Source organism: Schistocerca serialis, chromosome 2 (assembly GCF_023864345.2).
Source record: "Schistocerca serialis cubense isolate TAMUIC-IGC-003099 chromosome 2, iqSchSeri2.2, whole genome shotgun sequence".
In the NCBI taxonomy this organism is placed as follows: domain Eukaryota; kingdom Metazoa; phylum Arthropoda; class Insecta; order Orthoptera; family Acrididae; genus Schistocerca; species Schistocerca serialis.
The window spans coordinates 668,849,666-668,873,512 of NC_064639.1; the positions used below are offsets into that span (position 1 = coordinate 668,849,666).

At 38.3% G+C, this 23,847-nt stretch overlaps 1 protein-coding gene across 1 annotated transcript in view; it reads left to right on the forward strand.

Annotated features, from left to right (window-relative positions):
* Positions 1-23,847, forward strand: part of LOC126457761 (activating signal cointegrator 1 complex subunit 1) — a 61,784-nt gene that overhangs the window by 16,947 nt on the left and 20,990 nt on the right. Inside the window, exons 2-5 of the mRNA XM_050094322.1 lie at positions 120-210; positions 4,530-4,639; positions 6,020-6,171; positions 22,647-22,807. Coding sequence (XP_049950279.1) covers positions 120-210; positions 4,530-4,639; positions 6,020-6,171; positions 22,647-22,807 — 514 coding nt within the window. The remainder of the gene's footprint in view (positions 1-119; positions 211-4,529; positions 4,640-6,019; positions 6,172-22,646; positions 22,808-23,847) is intronic.

A 23,847-nucleotide genomic window follows, 5' to 3' on the forward strand; every position in this document is an offset into this window, starting at 1 on the left:
AATTCTATTTCTTTCATTCTTTTTCATATATGTCTCAAGTACAACTTCCCCAAGTTGTATTTTCTCTTCTTAAAAATATATACTGTATTCAAGCAAAGTAATGTGTTTGTTGTTTACAGATTCTGAATGTACAGTTGATGATCCATGCGATGAATTTGAAATTGAAACAACAGATGGTGGCAGGTTTAGGACATCATTCCGAGTACCAAGGTAAAAATAAAATTTTTAATAATTTAATCTTAATATTAAGACATAAAATTGTGGGTATATGTGTTATCAATTATTTTAACTATGCTTGCTATTAGGTATTACACAATTTGTGCAAGTATTATCAACTATACCATGCTCAGTCATTCGGTGTCTGTCCAACAAGGTATGTAAATAAATTAACTCACATAATTAGTAAGAAATTAACACTAAGGCAGCTGTTGTGGATTTAAAAATAAATTGCTTTCAACAATGGAAGAGAATGAGAAAATCTTGTAAAGATATTTTATTTGTTGTGTATCAATTAGTGTTTGACCTTCTGATGGTTACATTTACTCCTGGTTATTTATTTATTTATTTTTACAATATTTATTTGTGTAAGAGAGGTAAATGACTAGCCTGCCACATGGAGACAGAAATATGTATTAGCTGTACTTTCTATACTTATAATTTAAGGGCAGAAGCCTGTTCAGTTGGAGGAGTATAAAAACAGAAGAGAAACTAAAGATTGGGGCGGGGCAGGGGGGGGAACTTCCATTGGTCCATTGGCACAGTGGTGATGTAGACGCTCATCTTGCATTTAAGAGCACAGCCGTTCAAAGTCCCAACCTGCCATCTAGATTTCATTTTTCCATGTTTTCCCTAAATTGCTGAAGCCAAATGCCATGATGTTTCCTATGAAGAGGACATGGCCAGCTTCTTTCCCTAACCCATACTTGTGCTCTCTGATGACCACGTCATCTTTGGGGCATTAATCTTAATATTTCTTCCTCCTACTTTACCGTTGATGGCACATGAGTTTATTGAAAGTGGTAGATTTCCAGCAATGAAAAGTTTTCTTTGCAGTTAATATTTTTACAATATTTAATGTAGTATGGCATGAGATCTCCTTGACTGTTTGGAATTACAATATTGACAAACCCTGTAACAACTCACAATCTCACTGAACAAATAATTTATTTAGCTGTAATTGGATTGAGCTGAAGCCTGTATTCAGGCGTGTCATACATTTCTTGTGGAAATTGCATATAGTTTTTCTCATTGCTGTAACATATTCTTTTCTAAAACAATAGTTACATAATACCTTCTACACACCATGTTCGTTCATGGTACAGACTGCCTCACAGATAGTGCTCGGAATGCAGACAAGTGTGTCTATAATTTTATTGAAAAGAAACTAACTCTGCATGAAGAACATTATGCAATTTCTACCAAAAAACTTCTAAATGTACCTCTGAAACAGGCTGTGGATTCTCATGTTCCTCTTGTTCCCCTAATTCAGCATTAAGTTTAAGTAAATTATTGTTTCAGTCTTATTTGGAACATTTCAGGTGCAGATGTTCCAAGGTGATCTACATCTGCACATACTCCACAAGACATGGCAGAGGGTACTACTAGTCATTTTACATCCGGTTCCACTAGTAAATAGAGTGAGAGGAGAATGACAGACTCTGTGCCTCCATATGAGCCTTAATTTCTTGTATCTTTATTTTCGTGATCCTTATTTGAAATGTATGTTGGCGGCGGTCAGCTTCAAATGCCGGTTCTCAAAATACTCCTTGAAAAGAAAGTCTCCTTCTCTGCAGTGATTCTCATTTGAGTTTCCGAAGTATCCCCGTAACAATTGCCTGTTGTTGGAAGCTACCGGTAACAAATGTAGCAGCTCACCTTTCAATTGCTTTGATGTCTTCCTTTAATCCCAAACACTCAAACAGTACTCAAGATTAGGTCACACTAGCATCCTATATGTGGTTTCCATCTTTCCTTCATGGATAAACCACACTTTCCAAAAAATTTTCCCAATAAATCAAAGTCAATCATTTGTCTTCCCTACCACAAACCTCACATGCTCGTTCCATTTCATATCGCTTTGCAATGTTATGCCCAGATACTTTAACAACGTGACTGTTTCAGGCAGGACATTACTGATGCTGTATCTGAAGATTATGGGATTGCTTTTCCTACTCATCTGGAATTGCTTTTCCTACTCATCTACATTAACTTACATTGTTTCACATTTAAAGCTGGCTGCCATTCATCACACCAACTAGAAATTTTATCTAAGTCATCCTGTATCCTGTTACAGGCACTCAACTTCATCACCTTCCCATACACCACAGCATCATCAGCAAACAACCGCAGTCTGCTGCCTACCCTGCCTGCCAGATCATTTATGTATACAGAAAATAATAGCATATCTATCACACTTCCTTGAGGCACTTCTGACAATAGCCTTGTTTCCATCAAGTAGAACATTTTGGGTTCTATTACTTAGGAACTCTTTGGGCCACTCATATATCTGGGAACAAATTCAATACACTTTTACTTGTGTTAAAAATCTGCAGTAGGTCACCGTGTCAGATGCTTTTCAGAAATCTAGAAATACAGAATCTTGCTGTTGCCCTTCATTCATCGTTCACGGTATATTATGTGAGGAAAGTGCGTGCTGAGTTTCGCACAAGCAATGCTTACTAAAATCATGCTTGTTTGTGAACATAAGGTTCTCAGTCTCAAGGAAGTTTATTATATTTGATCTGAGAATATGCATAAGTAGTTCTGCAGCAAATCTATATTAAGGATACTTATCTGGAATTTTGTGGGTATGTTCTTTTACCTTTCTTATATGTACGACAGATTCACAATAAATCCATGATAAGTAAGGTGGCAATGCTGAAGAGTACTCTTTGTAATACTGAATTGGGATTTCATGCAGACCTGGAAACTTATTTGTTTTTAACTCTTTAAGTTGTTTCTCTATGCCAGGGATGCCTATTACTATGTCGTCCATACGGGAGTCTGTTTGACAGTCAAATGATGGTACATTTGTACAATTCTTCTGCATGAATGTTTCCTTAAACACGAAATTTAACTGCCACACCTGACTGCTCAATTGGTGACTGGATGGAAGACTTAGACCTGATTAGTGATTTTACGAAGGTCCAGGGTTTTCTCAGGTTCTCGGCAAGATCTTTTGCTAAGGTATGTTTGTGGCAGTAGTTGTAGTTGTAGTTTTCAAAGATGCACAAATCTCTGCTAATCTTTGCCACATTTTCTGAATTTTATTGTTAAACCATGGTGGTTCTTTTCTGTCCTTAATCCTTTTACTAGGCACTTAGATTTCCAGACCACAACTACAATATGTTTAAACTTTGCCCATAGTTGTTCTATATCTATCTTAGTAAAAGTAAATGACATCAATTCAATCTAAGTGAGATGGTAACAACTGCTTATTTGCTCTCCCTAGCAGAAACAGTCTCCGAGCCTTCTTGACTGATTATTAACTTTTGTAATCGTAGTCACTATGATGACATCATGATTACTGATTTCCATATCTATACTGATGCCGTCTATAACGTCTGGTCTGTTGCTAGCTACAAGATATAAGATACTTCCATTGCGCATGGGCTCCTAAACTAGCTGCTCAAGACAGTTTTCTGAACAGTGTTTAAAAGTACTTTGTTAGATTATCTATACCTCCTGCAATGAATCCATAGACATTCCAGTCTATACTCGGTAGGTAAAAATTGCTTCCAACTAGTATTGTATGATATGGATATTTACGTGCTACTGGTCATAGACTTTCTTTGAATCACTGCACCACAGATCGCCTGAATTTACAGTTACAGATGAAAACTCTTAAACTGAAAAAAAGAAAAATCAAGCATGAAATTTAAGAAATATCCTACTAGGAACACACACAAAAGCAAAATACGTAACTCATCACTCTGGAGTTGTGAACAGGCAATTGCTGTGGGTCTGACTGGTGCATGGCATCAGTCATGGGAGGATTTTAATTTTGACCATCGTCAGTAAAACTGTATATTTGTTCAGAGTTTCTCAGTAGCTGTTTAAACAGTTGGTTGCCATGTTTCAAGCAACCAACCATGTATAGCTCAATGTATCAATGTTAATTTTACAATTCACAAATTTTTCTCATCATTTTCAGAAGTTGCAAATGAATTACATCCTTGAGGGCATTGTTATTAATTATGTAACATTAAAATTGTGTATGTAGTTACGTAAAATTTCCTTTCACCCTCCATTCCATGTTGAGTGTGCTACATCACATTGCAGTTGTATCATTATGATAAAACATTGTTGACAGTGCCATTGTGACATTACCATTTTCATCTAGTTAATTATATTGGATTGGCCACTTGAATTAATGTGCTGCTGCAGCACATAAATGTTCACTTTCTAAGGAAAAAAATTGGCTTATTAATTACTGTGGCTGTCAGTCAACTGTGTGCACAGCGTTAAAATTTTGTGTAACAATATTTATTTTTCATTTTGTTTATTATTGTGCTTATTTTATGTTTTAGGGTGTACTTTCCCTATGTCATTGGCTCCAAAGGAGCTACTAGAAAACGTCTCGAGACTGAAACAAAAACAAACATATGGGTGCCAAAACAAGGAATGGATGGTGATATTGGTAAGGAAAGCTTCTTTTCAAAACTTATTCTTATCTTGTTCAGCAGACTCCTCACCAGAGACATGGCTGATTGTAGGAAGTTGTCAAAATAGAGAAAATGTTATGTTCTGCATCAGAATACCCCTGTGAGGTAACAATAATTGGTGTGTTGTAACTGTTGTTAGATATTAGAATGAAGAATGTTATCAGAGTAATTTTGGTGATGTACCATTCATTCTTCCACACACTGGGCTAGATGTACTTTACACAAATAACAACACATCTGTGAATTAATGAGGGAGTAGTATGTTGGAATGCAATGAACAGAGCTTGCATATTTATGTGTATAAGACTGTGGCTGTGTGAACAGGATTAGTGTCCAAGACAGAGACGTTGCACATGATTCATAAAAAGAAACAGACAAATCAGAGGGAGAGAAAAGAGAGATGAAATGGGAAAATTAAGTGAGAAGAAATTTCATAATGCAGGGGAAATGAAGTAAGTGGAACTTAAAGGATACAAGAGAATGTACAAGCAGTGTACAAGTAGTGCGATACTTCTATGAAGGTTATCCATTGAGAGATATTATGTGATTAACTCACAACTCAGTGCATTGTATGATTCGACTGAACTGCCATGCAGTTTAACCAAGGGTTCAAAATCTTCATATAATTACTGCCGTAGGTGTTGATTAAATGGTGCCAAAGAGAAGTGGGAGTGATTTCATAATATAGTTTTTCGCTGTGGTAAAACATTCATATTTGATGCATTCTTATAAATGTGAACCATGGCCTTATTACTTATTCCATTAAAGCAGAAAAGCAGGAGGCTGGTATTTGGATATGAGGCTGTCCTGTTGTAGCCAGCAAATCCCTGTTTCCCACAAAGAGAGTGCTAACTTTTATTCATTGTATAGGCTTGAAAGGGGAGCTCAAAAAGACAGTCACTGGTAAGAGGCAGTAACTGTCTGTCATATTTTTACAAAGAAACGAGCGTTGAATTTCAGTATCTATCAGTTGGTTTTTTTCTTTCATGATAAAGATCCAGCTCATTAACCCTTAAGTTAAGGGTGTTAGGTACAACATGCTGCAAAGTTACTGAGGCTCTCTCTGTAACCTGCATCACATGAGTTCTCCCATAATAAAAAAATCAAATAATTGTTGTTTGTTTATTATTTCATTTCATAAATTCAGTGCTTCTTGGTTATAATTAACTCGGAAAATCCTGTTTGTGTTCAGTGCTGTCAGTTTATGTCTAATTCTTGGTACCAGTTTTCTTGCAAAATTCTGAACTGCAAAACAGAGTCTCTGCTGACCATTTGGGTTTTAGGGAGTTTAGTACATATATCAGTAATAATTTGCTACATTTCAAACTCTAGTTCTCATTTTTTTTTCATTTCAGTGATAACAGGAAGTGACAAAAAAGGCGTTGCAGCAGCCAGGAGAAGAATTAACCTTATTGTTATGTCAGCACGACAGAAGCAGCCATTTACACATTTCATCTCCATTCCACTTACAGGGAATTCAATTATAGAAGGCTTTACCAAGTTTAGGGTAAGCTGCTAATACATCAGTTACCAATACTAATCATAAAACACTATATGATATTAAGTTACATAAAAACCTTTGCTGTATCTTATGAAACTTGTGTTGTTCTTGAGTTTGGTCTGTCCCTTGCTACCAGAGAGGAGACTGTTAAAGTACATTGATGATAATACTTGTTGTATCCCTGACATTCAGTAAACCACATATAGTTCCAGGTCATGTCAGGTGGCAAGCACCTTGAGGAACTTGACCAATCCTGAGTCTGCCTGTGGTTGGCAAACATGGGGATCAAGGACTGTTCAATATGTCCAGTTTTTTATAACTATAAGTAGTGGGCATGTTTGAGTGACCACTGTGTGGAACAACAAAGCTGTTGCAGGGAACAGCGACTTTGGCTCAACTGCTGAGGGCATCTTGTATTACATATGATTTGTACTGTCATTTCAATTTGGCGACAAAACAAAAATCCCTGTTTCCTATGACACACACAATTCCACAGTCTACAGTGGTCACTTGATCATGTTAATAAGAATTAGGGTTATAGAAGACTGGCAGAATGAGTATGGTACCTGTCACACTTCATTTGTAGAAAGCTTGTCTCGATAAAACAAGACTTTGTCTAAATCAACCTTTAATCTACAGCTACAGCTGGAGATACATCTACATCTAAATAGATACTCCATAAGAGACCATATGGTACATGGCAGAGGGTACCTTGGTATCACCACTAACCATTCCCTTTTCTGTTCCACTCACAAATGGAGTGAGGGAAAAATGACTATTTATGTACCTCCATTCAAGTCCGGATTTATCCTGTCTTGTCTTTATCATCTTTACAAAAGATGTAGGTGCAGTAGAATTGTTCTGAAGTCAATCACAAATGCCTGTTCTCTAAACTTTCTCAACACTGTTTCGCAAAAAAGATTTCCATTCAAGTCCATGGAGATTTCTGTAATACTCATGTTCAGTCAAAGCTACCAGTAACAGATATTGGAACACACCTCTGAATTGTATAGATGTCTTCCTTTAACCTGACTTGGTGGGGATTCCAAACTCTTGAGCAGTACACAATAATGGGTCACTTAAGTGTCCTATGTGTGCTCTCTGTAATAGATGAGCTACGCTTACATAAAATTCTCACAATAAGCCAATTACAATCATTCACTTACCCTACTACTGATCTTATGTTGTTGTTTCATTTCATATTGCTTTGTCACGAATAAGTTGCATGAGGTATCAAGAATATTTTTCAAGAGTTTTACTATTGATCAGTGTGTGTGTGTGTGTGTGTGTGTGTGTGTGTGTGTGTGTGTGTGTGTGTGTGTGTGTGTCTAGAAGTGTAATGTAACATCAACTGGGATGGATGTTAAGAAGATGAAGAGACTGCTACACAGCAGTGTGTCTGTTCAGTAGTGGTTGGAGGCACAGAACTGGGAAAAATTATATCTAAAATGGTAGGAACCAGTTTAATAGTAGGGAATGGTGGGAAAAACGGCTACATTAGTGTGAATGCTGCAGCAACAACGAAACAACACAGTGTTGGTTTGTTAATGGTCGGAGCCTTAGGACTGGGAAAAGTTACATCAAACATGGTAGAAGCTGGTACAACAGCATTAGGAATTGCAGAACAACAGGGTGTTAATTCTGTTGCAGTTGGAGCTACGAAACTGAGGAAATGTCATTGTGGAAGAAAAACTGCAGGAAACAAGATAGGAAAAGTGTGATAATACATCCTGGAGAGGAACAAAATTTTATAGTGCAAATATATTTAAGGAATGCGTCAGTAGTGATCATTTCTAAGAAAGAAATAACTGGGAGTATATGTACCAGAAACACTGGTAACAGTAAAAGATGGTACATGCATAACGACTGTGCTAAACACAACAGAAGAAATCAGTTCAGTGAAGTGTCTGTAACTGCCACTGGTGAGTAGTTTAAGGTACATCAAGTGATGAAATTAAAGTCAGAGATAACATCCAGAGCCAGTAAATTAAAAGAAAACTCCAAGAGTTGATCATTTGAATAGCAAAGAAAGAAATGCAACCAGGAAACCATTTGACACAAACAGATGTTATTAGACATGAGATTTAGTTAATACTAGAGGCAAAAAGTAGATTGGAGGGAATAAATACAATGTTGCGAGACCATAGCATAGTCCCAAGTAATATTGAATGGAGTTTTCACTTGATTGTAATTCCAAATAAAATGGATGTGAATGGATCAAGTGTTATTAGGTGAAAAAGATTGACAGGAAACAATGATTAGTCCACCATATGGGTATTATGAATACGGAAAAATGGCAGTGGGTTTGAAGACATCCCCAAGCACAGTTCAAAAAATAATAAATTCTATTATAATGGGATTTCAAGGAGAGAAGGTATTTATATATTTATGTGATGTCATACTGCTTGGATCCTCATTAGATCACAATAATCGACTTGGAAAGATGTTTGAGAGACTTCTGTGTTACAATTTAAAACTGCAAATAGATAAATGTGAATTATTGTGTAAGGAAATTACATTTTTGGGACATACAGCAGAGGGGTTAAAGCCTTATCCCATGTAGGTCAAAACAGTTTCCTCAACCAAAGACTAATACAAAACTACACAAATGTTATTGTTGTTTTATAAGCAACTGCAGGAACCTCTGAACCCCTGTATGAATTACTAAAGAAAGGGGTAACATATAACTGGGTGATAGAACAGGAAGTTGCGTTCTGGCAGTTAAAGAGAAAACCCCAAAGCCCTCCGATGTAACAGGATCTAGACTTTAACAAAGAATTTGTCAAAACAGATTCGAGTCAGAGCTCAATAGGAGCTGTGTTGAGTCAAGGGGAAATTGGCAGCAACTTACCTGCCACATAAGCATCTAGACATTAAATAAGGTGAAATAGTCATATAGCACAATAGAAAGAGAAATCTGACCATATTTGTTTGGTCGAAAATTAACGGTAGGCACGGATTGCAAACCACTGACGTGGTTAAGTAGTATTTCGGACTCGTTTTCAAGATTGTTGAAATTCATATTAAAGTTGGAAGAATATGACTACCCAGTTTTATACAAAAGAGGTAAAGGATATTGTGTTGTGGATGCCCTCTCGAGGATAAAACATCTAAGAACAGCTAATAATGAAACAGAAAACAGTAGAATTTACCAGAAGGAAATGGATGCAAGATGGATAATAAAAACAGTTAGGCAGAGTGGAAGTTTGAAATTGCTCCCAAGGGCACAGGTGACGTCAGTACAAGCCACCTGCAAGGGAGGAGATAGGCAGCGCCAGAGGGGGCCCCGAATGGAATATTCAGACTGAGTGAGAAAATCGTTGTTCTGTGCATGACATTGAAACACTTGGTTGTAGCTGCGCGGAGGCTACTGTTGTTGCAGAAGCTTAGATTTGGTGAGTGCACACATGGGAAAGTTTTGTTTCAATAGTTCATGTGTTTTATGACAGGAATGCATGGGTGTGCTGTCACTGATTGCATGTCTTATAACAGGAAGACAAAGGGAACTGAAATTATGTATCACTAGTTCCCCAAGGATACACAGCTTCAGTGAGTATGGATGGTGAACTGTTACTGCAAAGATAACATTAATGTGGAAAAAGCCACTGTGTCTTCAGCTAATTTAAATCATGACCACCGCAGGTGCCATTGACCATACAGTTGGTGCAATACTGCAACAAGAGATCAGTGGTGTAACACAGCCACTGTGTTTCTTCTCCCGAGAGTTGACTGATACTCAGCAGAAGTAGTTGACTTTTGATAGAGATATAGAGAGCTCTTGGACATCTATATCTCTATCTATTTCCAGGATGACTTGAAAGATGCCCTCTAACCATTTACACCAACCACAGCCTCTTGCAGACACAATCAATAACCCTTCTGTTAACAACACGCCAAGGCACTTTTTCTGCCTCATCCTGGTCTCGCAATTTACCACCGACATCAGACATGTACGGGGTGTAGAAAATATAGTCACAGACTACCTGTCTTGCTTGGTGGGCACATCTACTCAGCTAGAGTTTGATCTACTCACTGACACACAAGCCATAGATACCAACCTACAACAGCTACTCATTGGACAAGACACTGGGCTATAACTAAAACAGTGTACACTGCCAGGAACCACCAAGCCTGTGTGGTATGATATGTCATGTGAGAGAATACAATCAGTTGTCCCACAATCCTATCATAAAACTGTGTTCAACTTACTGCACAATCTTGCACATCGCAGTGAACATCCCATACTCAAATTAGTCATGAAATGCTTCATCTGGTCCAATGTCAAGCATGATTGCACTGCATGAATGAATGTTCACATTGATTTAGTTGGGCCATTCCCCGAGTCATAGGGTTCAAGTTACATCTTTTCCAGGATGAACTGTATGATGCATTGGGCTGAGCCCACTGCGTTACCAGACATTTCAGCTGACACAGTTGCCCTGGCCTTTGTTTGCAACTGGATTTCCAGATACAGCTGTCCTACATCACTGATGACAGACCAAGGCCAGCAATTTGAGTTTGCCTTGTTCAATGAACTATGCCAACTGTTCGGGGGCCCTTGTTTGCACATGACTGCTTACCAACCCCAGTCAAATGGCCTAGTGGAATTATGGCACTGCAGGCTCAAGGCAGTTTTAATCTGCCACTTGCAGTTTTGGACCGATTCCCTGCCCTGGGTGCTTCTCAGAATTAGGACTGGTCGTAAAAAAGATTTGAATGCCTCACTTGCTGAGGTCCTATATGGTGAATCACTCTGCCTCCTTGCAGAATTTGTCATTCAAGGTATAGCTATACCAGACGATGACCAACCAGAACTAGCACAGCGAGTACATGAGCATGTATGCAGCATCCTTGTACCACCAACTATCCATCACGTAAAGCCAATCACATTCATTCACAAGGGCTTAAACACCTGTTCCCATGTTATGCTTCGCACAGATGCCATATGGCCGGCTTTGTACTAACCTGCCACTCCTGCAGTGACCCATATCACGGGACACCAACACATTTGACATTATCATCTTGGGAAAGTCCACTATGGTGTCTTTAAGCAGACTGCTGAAGCTCCATGGACTTAAGTTGACCCCCCAGTGGCACGCTCTGCCCTGAATTGGCGCCTCCACAGCCAACACCATTCACTTCAGAGTACAACTAAGTAGTTTCTGTTGGAAGATATCAATGTCACTTTATGTAACTCACTTTGTCATCTCTGCCAGTTTCACAAATAGACCGGCAGGCCCCAGTGTAGTCTCTAGGTCAATTGAACATGCCACACCCCTGCCCTCGTTCATTGGTACAGTGGGTTTAACATCTCACCTCATGACTGATGAAGCCTTCATTGTCACTGCCCCTGTATAAGCCACTCCCGTCACTTATGCCAGGAATAACACTGCCTCTGCCGCTGACTCGCCAGTCTCTAATCATCAGATTGGGTATGCTGCCCCCTTCTCCATAGCCGATGATGATGTCATGCCTCCCGCTGCCTTGACGGTCACAGACCATTGTACTGCCTACACTGCAGTGCCATCTCCCTCTCCTCATCCTTCGGTGCTCCTCCCACTTCGCACTTTGGCCACGCACTGTATCCACCAGCGCACATTGCTGATTATGACATTTCAGTGATTAACACTGACGTCCCGCCTGTACACACAGCTTTCTTCCACAGGACCACATTATAGAAGCAAGGGGGGCAGCTCAGTGGGGATGTAACTCCGTGGAGCCACTTGAACAATATCATTGCCCTGAGGTAGCTCAACTAACCTCTCTGAATCTGCAGTTAGTTCGCTCTGATCAATGTTTGTGACAACATACTTTGTACTTTGTATGACAATAAAATATATTTGTTGTTGTAGGTAACTACCATCCCGAATACCATACTTCCTACATAATCATTCCTGGAAATATTCTAAGTTGTGTAGTAAATATTTCCTTCATAGATAGCAGTGTTTTTAATATATATAAATGTTGCCACTTCCTGCTGAAGTAAATGCTAAGAAGCAGTAATTTATGTATATAGACCCAGAAGTGGACATGTTGTCAATAGATGATGCCAAAAGATAGTATGGGAAACTAAGTAATGATCACTTATTGTGTAAAAGAATTGATCCGAGCCATGGAATATTTAAGCAGATATTTGTTCTTTTGTCTACATACAACCATTATGTGTGAAACCACAATGATGTAGCCTGTTACAGCAATACCTACAAATTGCACTCAAAAGTATATTATATTAAATGAAAGTGTGTGAATGCAAATATAGAGTAATGAATAGTTGTTAGTAGTGCCAAAGTATGAAGGCCCCACAGTGTCATGTAGAAGTAATAAACCCACTGGTTTAATTATTCTGGTCACAGGTAAATTGAAATTTCTGGGTAAGTGTAGAAAATACAGTGCTGAAATATTGTTACAGTCAGAACACATTATTCAGACAGACATAATGAATATTGATATAGTTCCAAAGCTGAATGTGGATGTAGACTGCTGTTTTGTTAAAAGGAATGTAACAGAATTTGCTTTAAATTTACCCATTGAACATGTGGGAAGATTGTTGTATGATTTAAATGGAACAAAAAAAATGAAGTATAAGAGCTGGAAAATGAAATCTTGTATCAGCAAAGGGCTGCTTTTAGTGGCTTTTCACTTAGCATTATATGAATGTGCAGTTATGTGGGATCAAGTGCAGTAATTATGATAGTGGTTTTCTGTATTTGTAGACACTGTAAATATTGTCTAGATAATTTGCAGTTGGTTTTTAGACCCGTGGATGACAATAGCTGTGGAAAAATGATTGTTAAGCATAAGATAGTGAATCTGTATCCTGGCAGAGAATTGGCCAGATACCAACCTGCTCAGAGAGATTTCAGAGAGAAAGAGGAAACTGTGTTTGAAAGAATGCCCATCAGATATGAGAGAAGGAGTAGTGGTAATGTAACATATGAAAGAGGTCTTGTGTCACTGCAATATTTGTAAGATATAGAGGAAAGGCAACCTCTGATGTTAGTGTCTCGAGCAGATAGAGATAAAAAAGGTATTAAAGCAGTATTAAAAAGAATGAGTATATTTGTAAATTAGTCATATATCCATAATGGTATTGCATGCTGTCCTTGGCAAGATAATGAAAAATTACTTTTAAAAAATGTATATATTGAAAAAGCTTGCATGTGTTCATGATAAAAGTGCAGCTTGTAGGAAAATTACATACTGTAAAAGGATATGTGTAATTCAAGATGGTGAATTGTTTTTGAGTGTTCATGATAAAAGTACTGCATTTGCAAATCTACATACTGGAGAAGAATATATATAATCAAGTATAATGAATCATTTTTGACACTCATAATAGAAGAACTACCTTTTATAAATGTATATACACTATGTCATCGAAAGTATCTGGTCATCTGGCTGAAAATGACTTACAAGTTTGTGGCACCTCCCATCAGTAATGCTGGAATTCAGTATGGTGTTGGCCCATCTGTAGCCTTGATGACAACTTCCACTCTCGCAGGCATACGTTCAGTCAGGTGCTGGAAGGTTTCTTGGGGAATGGCAGCCCATTCTTCATGGTGTGCTGTATTGGGGAAAGGCATTGATGTCAGTCAGTGAGGCCTGGCACAAAGTCGGTGTTCAAAAACATCGCAAAAGTGTTCTATAGGATTCAGATCAGGACTCTGTGCAGGCCAGTCCATTACAGGGATGTTATTGTTGTGTAACCACTCCACCACAGGCCGTACATTATGAACAGGTGCTCGAGCGTGTTGAAAGGTTCAGTCGCCATCCCCAAATTGCTCTTCAACAGTGGAAAGCATGAAGGTGCTTAAAACATCAATGTAGGCCTGTGCTGTGATAGCGCCTTGCAAAACAACAAGGGGTGCAAGCCCCCTCCATGAAAAACACGACCACACCATAGCAGCACCACCTCCGAGTTTTACTGTTGGCACTACACACACTAGCAGATGACATTCACCAGGCATTCGCCATACCCACACCCTGCCATTGGTTCACCACATTGTGTACTGTGATTCGTCCCTCCACACAACGTTTTCCCACTGTTCAATCATCCAATGTTTACACCCTGTACACCAAGCGAGGCATTGTTTGGCATTTACTGGGACGATATGTGGCTTATGAGCAGCCACTTGACCATATAATCCAATTTTTCTCACCTCCCACCTAATTGTCATAATACTTGCAGTGGATACTGATGCAGTTTGGAATTCATGTGTGATGGTCTGGATAGCTGTCTGCATATTACACATTATGACCCCTTCAACTGTCGGTCGTCTCTGTCAGTCAACAGATGAAGTCGCCCTGTACGCTTTTGTGCTGTACATGTCCCTTTATTTTTCCACTTCACTATCACATCAGAAACAGTGGATCTAGGGATGTTTAGGAGTGTAGAAATCTCATGTACACACATATGACACAAGTGACACCCCGTCACCTGACCACATTCGAAGTCTGAGTTCTGCGGAGAGCCCTTTTCTGCTCTCTCTCTCAATATCTAATGACTACTGAGGTTGCTTATATGGAATACCTGGCAGTAGGTGGCAGCACAAAGCACCTAATATGAAAAACATATGTTTTTGGGGGTGTCCGGATAATTTTGATCACATAGTGTAAGTTGCGTACATTATGTCTGTCAGGGTTGTGGCCATCAGAGGTGTATGCTGTTTATCATCCGCTGCCTGTTCTAGTGTACCACAGACACCTGTGATCATTACAGAGTGTAGCAGAACTGCATGCACCATTGAAGGACATGCACTGAGACTGGTGCTCACACTTTGAACAATTACTATGTGCTGCGTTGTTGTTATTTGGTTACGCTGTGTATGTTCATAACACAATAAATATACATTTCCAACTATTGGGTCCCTATCTCAGTATAATTAGTTGTGGATCCACTATCACCTGTTTCAATTTGATCTAAGAGGTTTGAGACACCCCATATAAGTGTAGCTTAACGTCAGGTGGGATGTTAAGAAGCTGGAGAGACTGTGTTTTGTTTTCAGTGTAGTGTGGCTAAGTGACAAGTAACAGAGAAACTGGGCTGGAGAGAGCAGCCTGTGATGTGTTTGTGGCACATCATCTACACCTGCATACATACTCTGCTAGCCACTATAAGGTATGAGGCAGAGGTTATTTGGTACCACCACTACTAGTCAATTACTTTCCTATTCCATTCGCAAACAGAGCAAGATAAAAACTGCTATCTGTAAGTGTCTATACAAGCTCTAATTTCTGTTAACTCTGAACTAGCCCTAATTTCTCTTATTGTGTCTTCAAGATCCTTGGGCGAAATATAAACTGGCAGGAGTAGAATCATTCTGCAGTCAGCTTCAAATTTCAGTTCTCTAAATTTTCTCAGTAGTGTTTCAAGAACCCCCCCCCCAAGGGATTACTGATTGAGATTATGAAGCATCTCTGTAATGCATGTTGATCGAAATTACCAATAACAAATCTATTAGCTCCTCTCTGAATTACTTCAGTGTCTTCCTTTAATCTGTCCTGGTGGAGTTCCCAAATACTCTAGCAGTACTCAGTAATGGATTGCACTAGTGTGCTATTTGTGGTCTTCTCAATAGATGACCTACACTTTCATAAAATTCTCTCAATAAAACAAAGCTGACCATTCGCCTTTCCTACTGTTGCCCTTACATGCTTATTCCATTTCAAATCACTACGCTTAGATATTTAATCGCTGTGACTTTATCAAGCACCGCACTAACGATGCTGTATTCTAACATTATGGGATTGCTTTTCTTTCTCATCTGCATTAGTTTACATTTTTTCTGCATTTAGAACAACCTGCCATTCATCCCACCAACTAGAAATTTTGCGCAAGTCATCTTGCCTCCTCCTACAGTCACTTAATGATGATACCTTCCTGTACACCAGTGTCATCAGCAAACAGCAACAGATTGCTGCTTGCCCTGTCCCTAAGATCATGTACATATATAGAAAATAAGAGTGGTCACACTTCCCTGAGGCACTGTTGACAGAACCATTATCTCTGATGAACACTGCCATCGAGGACAACGTACTGGTTTCTAAGACTTGCCCTTGAGCCACTCACATATCTGGGAATGTAGTCCATATGCTGAGACCTTTAGTAACAGTCTGCAGTGGAGCACCACATCCAACCTCCATGCAAGCCTCTGTAAGCATTGTATCCATCGCTGTTGGATATTCTGATAACAGTTTGTCTCAGACACTAGACTTGTGTTAGTCTGCCTTTGGTATAAGACTTAGCTTCTCATGGGATTTGCACAGGGTAGATACAGGATTGCACAACATACATAGTTGTTATGTTAACGTCTTGTGGAATTCGATAGTAGTTTCTTATCATATATAGCTGTTCAGTTTCATTTATTTGTTGGAGCTCCTTGTTCTTTTCCACCAACTTTCTTGTCTGAAAATACTCCAGCTTGTATTCTCAGACACCAGGATCAAGAGTTGGGAAAGTCCATTGCACAGGTGGAAATTAGTGTCTGTAAGTTCTAATCCTGATCCTTTCACAGGAATCCATGCAATTGACTGCTTTATTTCCCTAATTGCTGGTGAGAGCAGAGTGATTGGCTGTATAGGAGAAACACAAAATAAACACCGAGCGAGGTGGCGCAGTGGTTAGACACTGGACTCGCATTCGGGAGGATGACGGTTCAATCCCGTGTCTGGCCATCCTGATTTAGGTTTTCCGTGATTTCCCTAAATCGCTCCAGGTGAATGTCGGGATGGTTCCTTTCAAAGGGCACGGCCGACTTCCATCCCCGTCCTTCCCTAATCCGATGAGAACGATGACCTCGCTGTCCAGTCTCCTTCCCCAAACAACCCAACCCCAACAAAATAAACAAAGGAAGCCCAGAAGAATAGTCTTCCTGAACACACATCAAAATAATCGTTGAATATGAAGCAAGTACTTTTGATAAGATTTCAGCCTTTTGTTTACCCTGAATGATTTAATTGTTTGGAAGTACATTGCTAGAATAAACAGCAACTTGACAGCAGGCTGTCTACCCATATATTTAAAAATAACTAGAGGTTTACTTCACTGTAGTGGAAATGCTGTCCACACTCAGGAAAACTATCATAATGTGTAGGAACATTATGCAATTAGACACTGCTAAGCTTCTAGAGGAGTGGGTAGGTGGAGTCACTGAAGTGCATGATGTAATATGATGAATGATTTTCTCTATTCTCAAACATTCCTAAAATGAAGCTTTGTACCTGTAGGAGCAGATGTTTCTGGTACCACAATGCAAATACTGTAAGTATTTTCTAAAATAAGGCTGCTTGCAGTATGTTGCAGTACTGAACAAGGTCTAGTGAAAGTACTGCTATTTTATTCAGCTTGGAGAATGCAGCAACACAGCTGGGCTTCATCATAAGCACAATTGTACAGAGTCCAAAGACTAACCAGAACAGTTCTTTCTCAAGCAGGCATTTTAGAGGACAACGAGGTGAATGTAGTCGAGATTTAGCATTTCGTGTCTGATCTTCTTTGTAAGTTATTAGGCAGAACACAAAGTATTCTTGTATTGACTTGTATGTAGGCAGTGGATTTTATGCAGTGACAAATGAGCAAGTATTATCTGTTTTGCACTTCTGTTGAATTAATGAATGTATATAAATGAGAATGGAATAAAATGAACCAGACATCAGTAACAGATTTTACCTCTTAGTACACTATTTTAAATGTTGTAACCACAGTATTCTCAAAATATTTTAGTGAGGATACTGATATGTTCAGCATTGATCATCTTAATTGTAATATCCTGGAGTAGATTTGTATACAAGTGTCAGTCAATACATATTATAAAAGTTTGGTGGGCTACATACTGTGCTATTTGAGCTTAATGCTAACTATCATGGCAGCATTGTGCTAAATTCATGGATGCAAACTCATCCTACAACATCTAATTCACCTTTGTCACAACCTCACCTTAATTTGTGCTGATATCACGTGGTAATTGAATTTTTTTCTTTCTTTCTTTCTCTCCCTTCATCCTGATTTTCCCTCTTCTTTCTCTGGTTTTGCTTTGCCAGTTTTCAACTTTCTATGTCTTTTCCAACTTGTCAGTTCATGACTTGTTGACTGTTTAATCCTCGATATTGTTACACTAATTCCCCAGAACTTCAGATCTTGTCCATTAATCATGTGATTTGACTTCCTTTAAATATGACTGACATGTCTGAAATGTTTGTCTTTCTTGCCCTTCCCAGCTTTTCATATATTTATGAACAATAAAATTAGAAGCTCTAAATTTTGCATTCTTGTCGTGTGGCTCTTTTTAATATCTATCCTCCTAAAAGCATCATTTTGTAATGTTACAAAATGATATAAATTTATCCAGTTAAAAAAATATATCTCAATTTAATTTCTCTTCGGTTCAGCATATGTATTGCAGTGAATTTCTAGATTTTTGGCATGCCTTGCAAAAAACAAACATATTGCTGACAGGTTTGTCATACAACACAATCTACAGCAGATAAGAAAAATGAAGAAAAGCAGTGATTCAGTCCAGCCATTATTGGCAAAGCACATAAATTGACAGAAGGGCAGATCAGTGTTATAAATAGGTACAAAGCACAAGCTACCAAGGATGAACAACAAATAAGTTCAGAATGTGCATGGCCTTTCTGTCACTTCCGTTGGTCAGAAATCTGTCCACCGACCACCTGAAATGATGGAAAGACCTTGTTGTTGTGGCTGAGACTGACTGTGACAACTGTTGCTCTGCGCAGAGGTGGTACTGCCTGGCACTAAACACACTCTTTCTGGGTGAGGAGGCACAGCTGACTGACCCAGCTAACTGACCTCATCTGTAATGGTGATAGTATTTATTATTGCCACCATTGCCCTTATTATAGTGTAAGCTCTGTGGCATAATGGTGATCCTATCTTCTTTGTTGGCTGTGTATTGAGAGGAACAACTGTAGGATTGCAAGCAAAAAACACAACAACCTGTACTTTGAAATGTGTATTGCCATGAGTTACAAGTAAAAAGCAAACAATTGTGACATACATGCGCACAGGACATTTTGATCTGCAATATTGTGTCTTCGGTCTGCCCAGGTTGACAAGCTACTTTGAAAACATGAAGCTGCCATTCTTCATTAGGCATCTTTTTTCAGTCTTTCCATATGTAGGAACTTGGATGAATGCTTGGAGTATATTTAATATTCAGTTCATGTGGTTAAATCTACATCTACATACATGCTATGCAAGCCTCTGTATAGTGTACGGCAGAGGGTACCTTGTACCAATACTAGTCAGTCCTTTTGTTCTTCCACTCACAAATTGAGCAAGGGAAAAGTAACTATCTATGTGTCTTCATATGAGCCCTGATTTCTCTTATCTTGTCTTCGTGGTCCGTACTCAAAATGCACATTGACAGCTGTAGAATTGTTTTGCAGTCAGCTGCAAATTTGAGTTCTCTAAATTTTCTCAGTAGTGCTTTGTGAAAAGAACTGTCTTCACTTCTGGTTTACAGCCAGTAAACTCCTTTGATATACAGATAAAGCTCAACAGATTTTATTATGTGACTTTAGGGCTGTTGTTTTTGTAATAGTAGTCATGGTGCTGGCAGTGGTGGTGGTGATCACGATCATTATCATTTTCCATCCAAAGATCTGTTTCATGTAGCTCTATTTACTCAAGAAAATAGAAATTAAAAGTACAGATTTCTAGGATTCATTTTGACTAAAACTTAATTGAGGAGAACATGTTAATTAAATCTGTCGAAAGGCGTGACTGGTCCTCTGTTTCAATGGGGAAATTGAGAGGTGTAACAGCAATTATCTCTGTATGATGTATTTCATGCTTTTCTATTTATGTATGTATTTATATTTTATTAATATGGAGACATTCTGTTTTGTAACTAACATTCTAAAAATTTGATACGATATTGTACAGTCCGCAGCTCGTGGTCGTGCGGTAGCATTCTCACTTCCCACGCCCGGGTTCCCGGGTTCGATTCCCGGTGGGGTCAGGGATTTTCAGGGATGACTGGGTGTTGTGTGCTGTCCTTAGGTTAGTTAGGTTTAAGTAGTTCTAAGTTCTAGGGGACTGATGACCGTAGCTGTTAAGTCCCATAGTGCTCAGAGCCATTTTTTTGATATTGTACACACAGTATGTAAGATTGGTCATATGTAACACTGTTGGCCTCTTCTTACCAGCATTCAGGGTACTAGCAGTTCTGAATATGTATATTTATTTTATCTCTGCCAGTAACGACATTACATGAAGTGTTATCAGGAAAGAAATTCACCTTGTGACACCAACAATAACACAAAATTTGACTTACATCTGGAAATTCACATAAAGTGAATGCTCTCCGAATGTTTAATATATACATGGCACTGAAAATTTTTGAACTAGAACTGTCTCACTTGCTGTCAAACAATCTAATGTACAATACAAAAGTGTATTGTGACACTCACTGTAATGAATTTCAGATTTAAGATTGTAGCTGTGCTAATTGAATTGCTATACTGTTGTTATATACCTTTGACAAAGTCTTTTTCATGAATAAACATTCTCAATACTTGTATCTTATTCACCTGGCAGAAATAGCCAATAGCTGTAAACATGGCATGAATGGAGTCATAGCCACAAATAGTGTGTGCCAGGCATGTATGCCAAGCTGTTTCTGTGAATTGTTTTGCACCCAAAAATGTGTAAAAGAAGGCCTGACATGCTTGCAGCTGATGTCCTCATTTTGCATGGTAGTGCAAGACTGCATATTGCTCTACCAGTGAGAGAAACTCTAGACAAATATGGGTGGGGATACTTCACCACCTACCATACAGTCCTGATATGAGCCCAGCAGACTTCGATTTGTTTCCCAAGTTAAAGGGACACCTCTGTGGAAGACATGTTTATACAGTTGATGAAGCTTCCAGTAAGGTAACTTCAGTAATCAGCTACCTAAACAATGAAAATGTTGGAAAGCTGTTATAAGCAAGAATGGAGATCATAGGCCCATATTGAAGGCCCGTAAAGGTATTTCGTAAAATAAATTATTTCCCATTTCTATCTTACAGTGTACAGAACTTTTGAAATGACACTCACACATTTATCCCACTGAAAGACAAGATGGTCAGTGCCTTCATGGAAAAATGGTTGTGGCTGTCTACGGAACCATGATTGTACCCAAGCATGTAACTCTTTGTTCAAAGCATATCAAAGGCCTAGAGTATCTTTCTTCATGGCTCCAAAACTATGAAAATCACATGGGGAGGGATTGAGTCTGTATGGCGGATGTGTAGGGACCTCCCAGCATGAAACTTCAGCAGCACAGTCTGAACAATGTTGGCAACGTGTGTGGGCATTATCCTGCAACAGACTGACACAGTCTGTTAATTTTACTGGCTATTTGGACTTCATGGCACACTTCAATTTTTGTGAAGTGTCTACAGGGACACTTTTTTTCTGGGAAGCAGGCAACCACAAGCATTTTTTCATGAAGGCACTGACCATCTCGTCTCACAGTGGGATAAATAGATATGGCAATTACTTTGAAATAATAAACAGTTTACTTACTATTTTTCCATCTGCCTCGCATTCATTTGACTGCCCCTTATATTTTTGATCTAAATATCTTTCTTTTTTGATAACAGTCTTCACTGGGTGTAAAACTTTATTGGTTCTATTTTATTTACAGGCTGTAAAATCATGACTTTACAAATATTGTGAAATGGAGTTTACATTAAAATGATAGTGCTTTCCCTATACTTCCCCTCCCCCTTAACTGAATGTAAACAATTTATACAACTATTTTAAGGAGAACGAGTAGAAAATTAATAAATCAAACAGTATTCTATGATATTGATGAAATTATAAATTTACCATAGTTAGTCCAGGGTTTCGGTACTTGTGGTAATAAATATTTTATTGCCATGTACATATCACATTTTACGTGCAGATAGTGTGATAGCAACAACACAATAATATTATTTTCAGTAATTTTTGTACTAGTTTCTTGTGTTAATCTTTTCCTTTTCTGGCAAACAATATTCAGGTTATAACTTGTCATATAGTATAAGATCAACAAATACAGATCCTGACAGTCGTAGTGTATGTAAACTAGGATGTCTTCACTGGCAGAAGGGCTATATAGGTATAGCGCAAATTCCCAAGCAAGAATTAGGCAAGATGGACAGCCATTAATCCAGTTAAAGGGGATTACAGGAGGGTAGAATAACAGAACGATTAATGGCAAATGTATTTTGAAAACCTGGAAAGTGAAGGGACGGAGACAAAAATTGGAAAATTATGGATGAGAATAGGGAAGATGAAAAAAAGTGTACATAACGTAAATATGAGCAGAGAAGAATGATTAGGGAAGAAGAAGAAGAAGAAGAGAACTGCATAACCACAGAAAATAAAATCTGTTTGTTTACTTATAGCTTCATTTCTTGCTTTTTGAGGTCAATATTTTTATGGCGAAAGATGTTCAGCATGAAATAACTTTTTACTGTTGCAGGAAGAAGTTTTGGAATCTTGTAGAAACCGCGGCATAGATGCATCAATTTTCCAAGTACCAGAGAAGCTACATTTAACTATAGGGACATTAGTTCTTGCAGATAACGAAGAACGGAAAAAAGCTGGTGAAGTGCTAAAGGAATGCAAAGACATTGTTATAGAGTGAGTAGTTCCGTGACATGATTTAACTGCCTATCCACTATTTAATTCTTCTAAGTGATAAGTAGGATAGCAAACATAGAGACAAGTACTTCCCCTGCTATATGTAGTATGTGATACTTTATTAATTTGTGATTTTTTTTCCAGTGTTGAAAAATCCTGCTTGCACTTGCTCATACCAGTTTTATGTATTTAAAGCCACTGAATTTTATGCTACAATAGATAACATGAATTTTAAACTTTTCTTAATATTCAGTTTATGATTTTGCCCCTTGTGTTTTATTAGTTTTGGATTGTCAAAACCATTTCATAAATCATTTATATCATTGGTCTGTTCTGGAGGATGAAAAGTTTCTTGTCATTAAAAAGCATGTCTTTCTACTATTTCTACCAACAGTGAGACCATCAGATCAGATAATGTAAACATGGAATTAAAATTGGTGGAACGGCTCTGTATTGCATATTTAACAGCTTATAAAGGCTGAACAGGTAATGGAAAAACTGGAGCAGGTCTCAACAGCATAAAACAAATATGAATCTTCAGCTTTGGAAGCAAATATTACTAGTAACTAATGGAAGAACATGAGGGGAGAGGTGTAGAAATATAGAGGAGATCAGGGGAGAGGACATATTTGTCATTGTGTTGAATGCAGTGAAACCATTAATTTGGAGACTAGCGATTATGTGAAAAATGGGTGCAGTAATTTGAGAGATATCAGTGAAAATGAAAATTACATGAAGGAAATAGGCTGCAAAGTGAGTGACAAACTGGATTTCAAAAGTGGAGGGAGAATAGGAGAAAAGTGAAAACAAGCCAATATCTGAGAAAATTGTTAACTAGGGAGAGTTCAAGTTTGGAATAGAAAGTGCAAGATGTTTCAAGTATTCCAAAAGGTAGAAGTACTGGTAAGGAAGAATAAGTAAGAACAAGAATGTAAAATAAGCTCATGTAGGTGGCTTTGTTCTTATTTTCAGATGAGTGCTGAAGATGGAAAAAGAAGGGCTCCATATAATTTAAATAGTAATGTTAAAACAAAGTAATG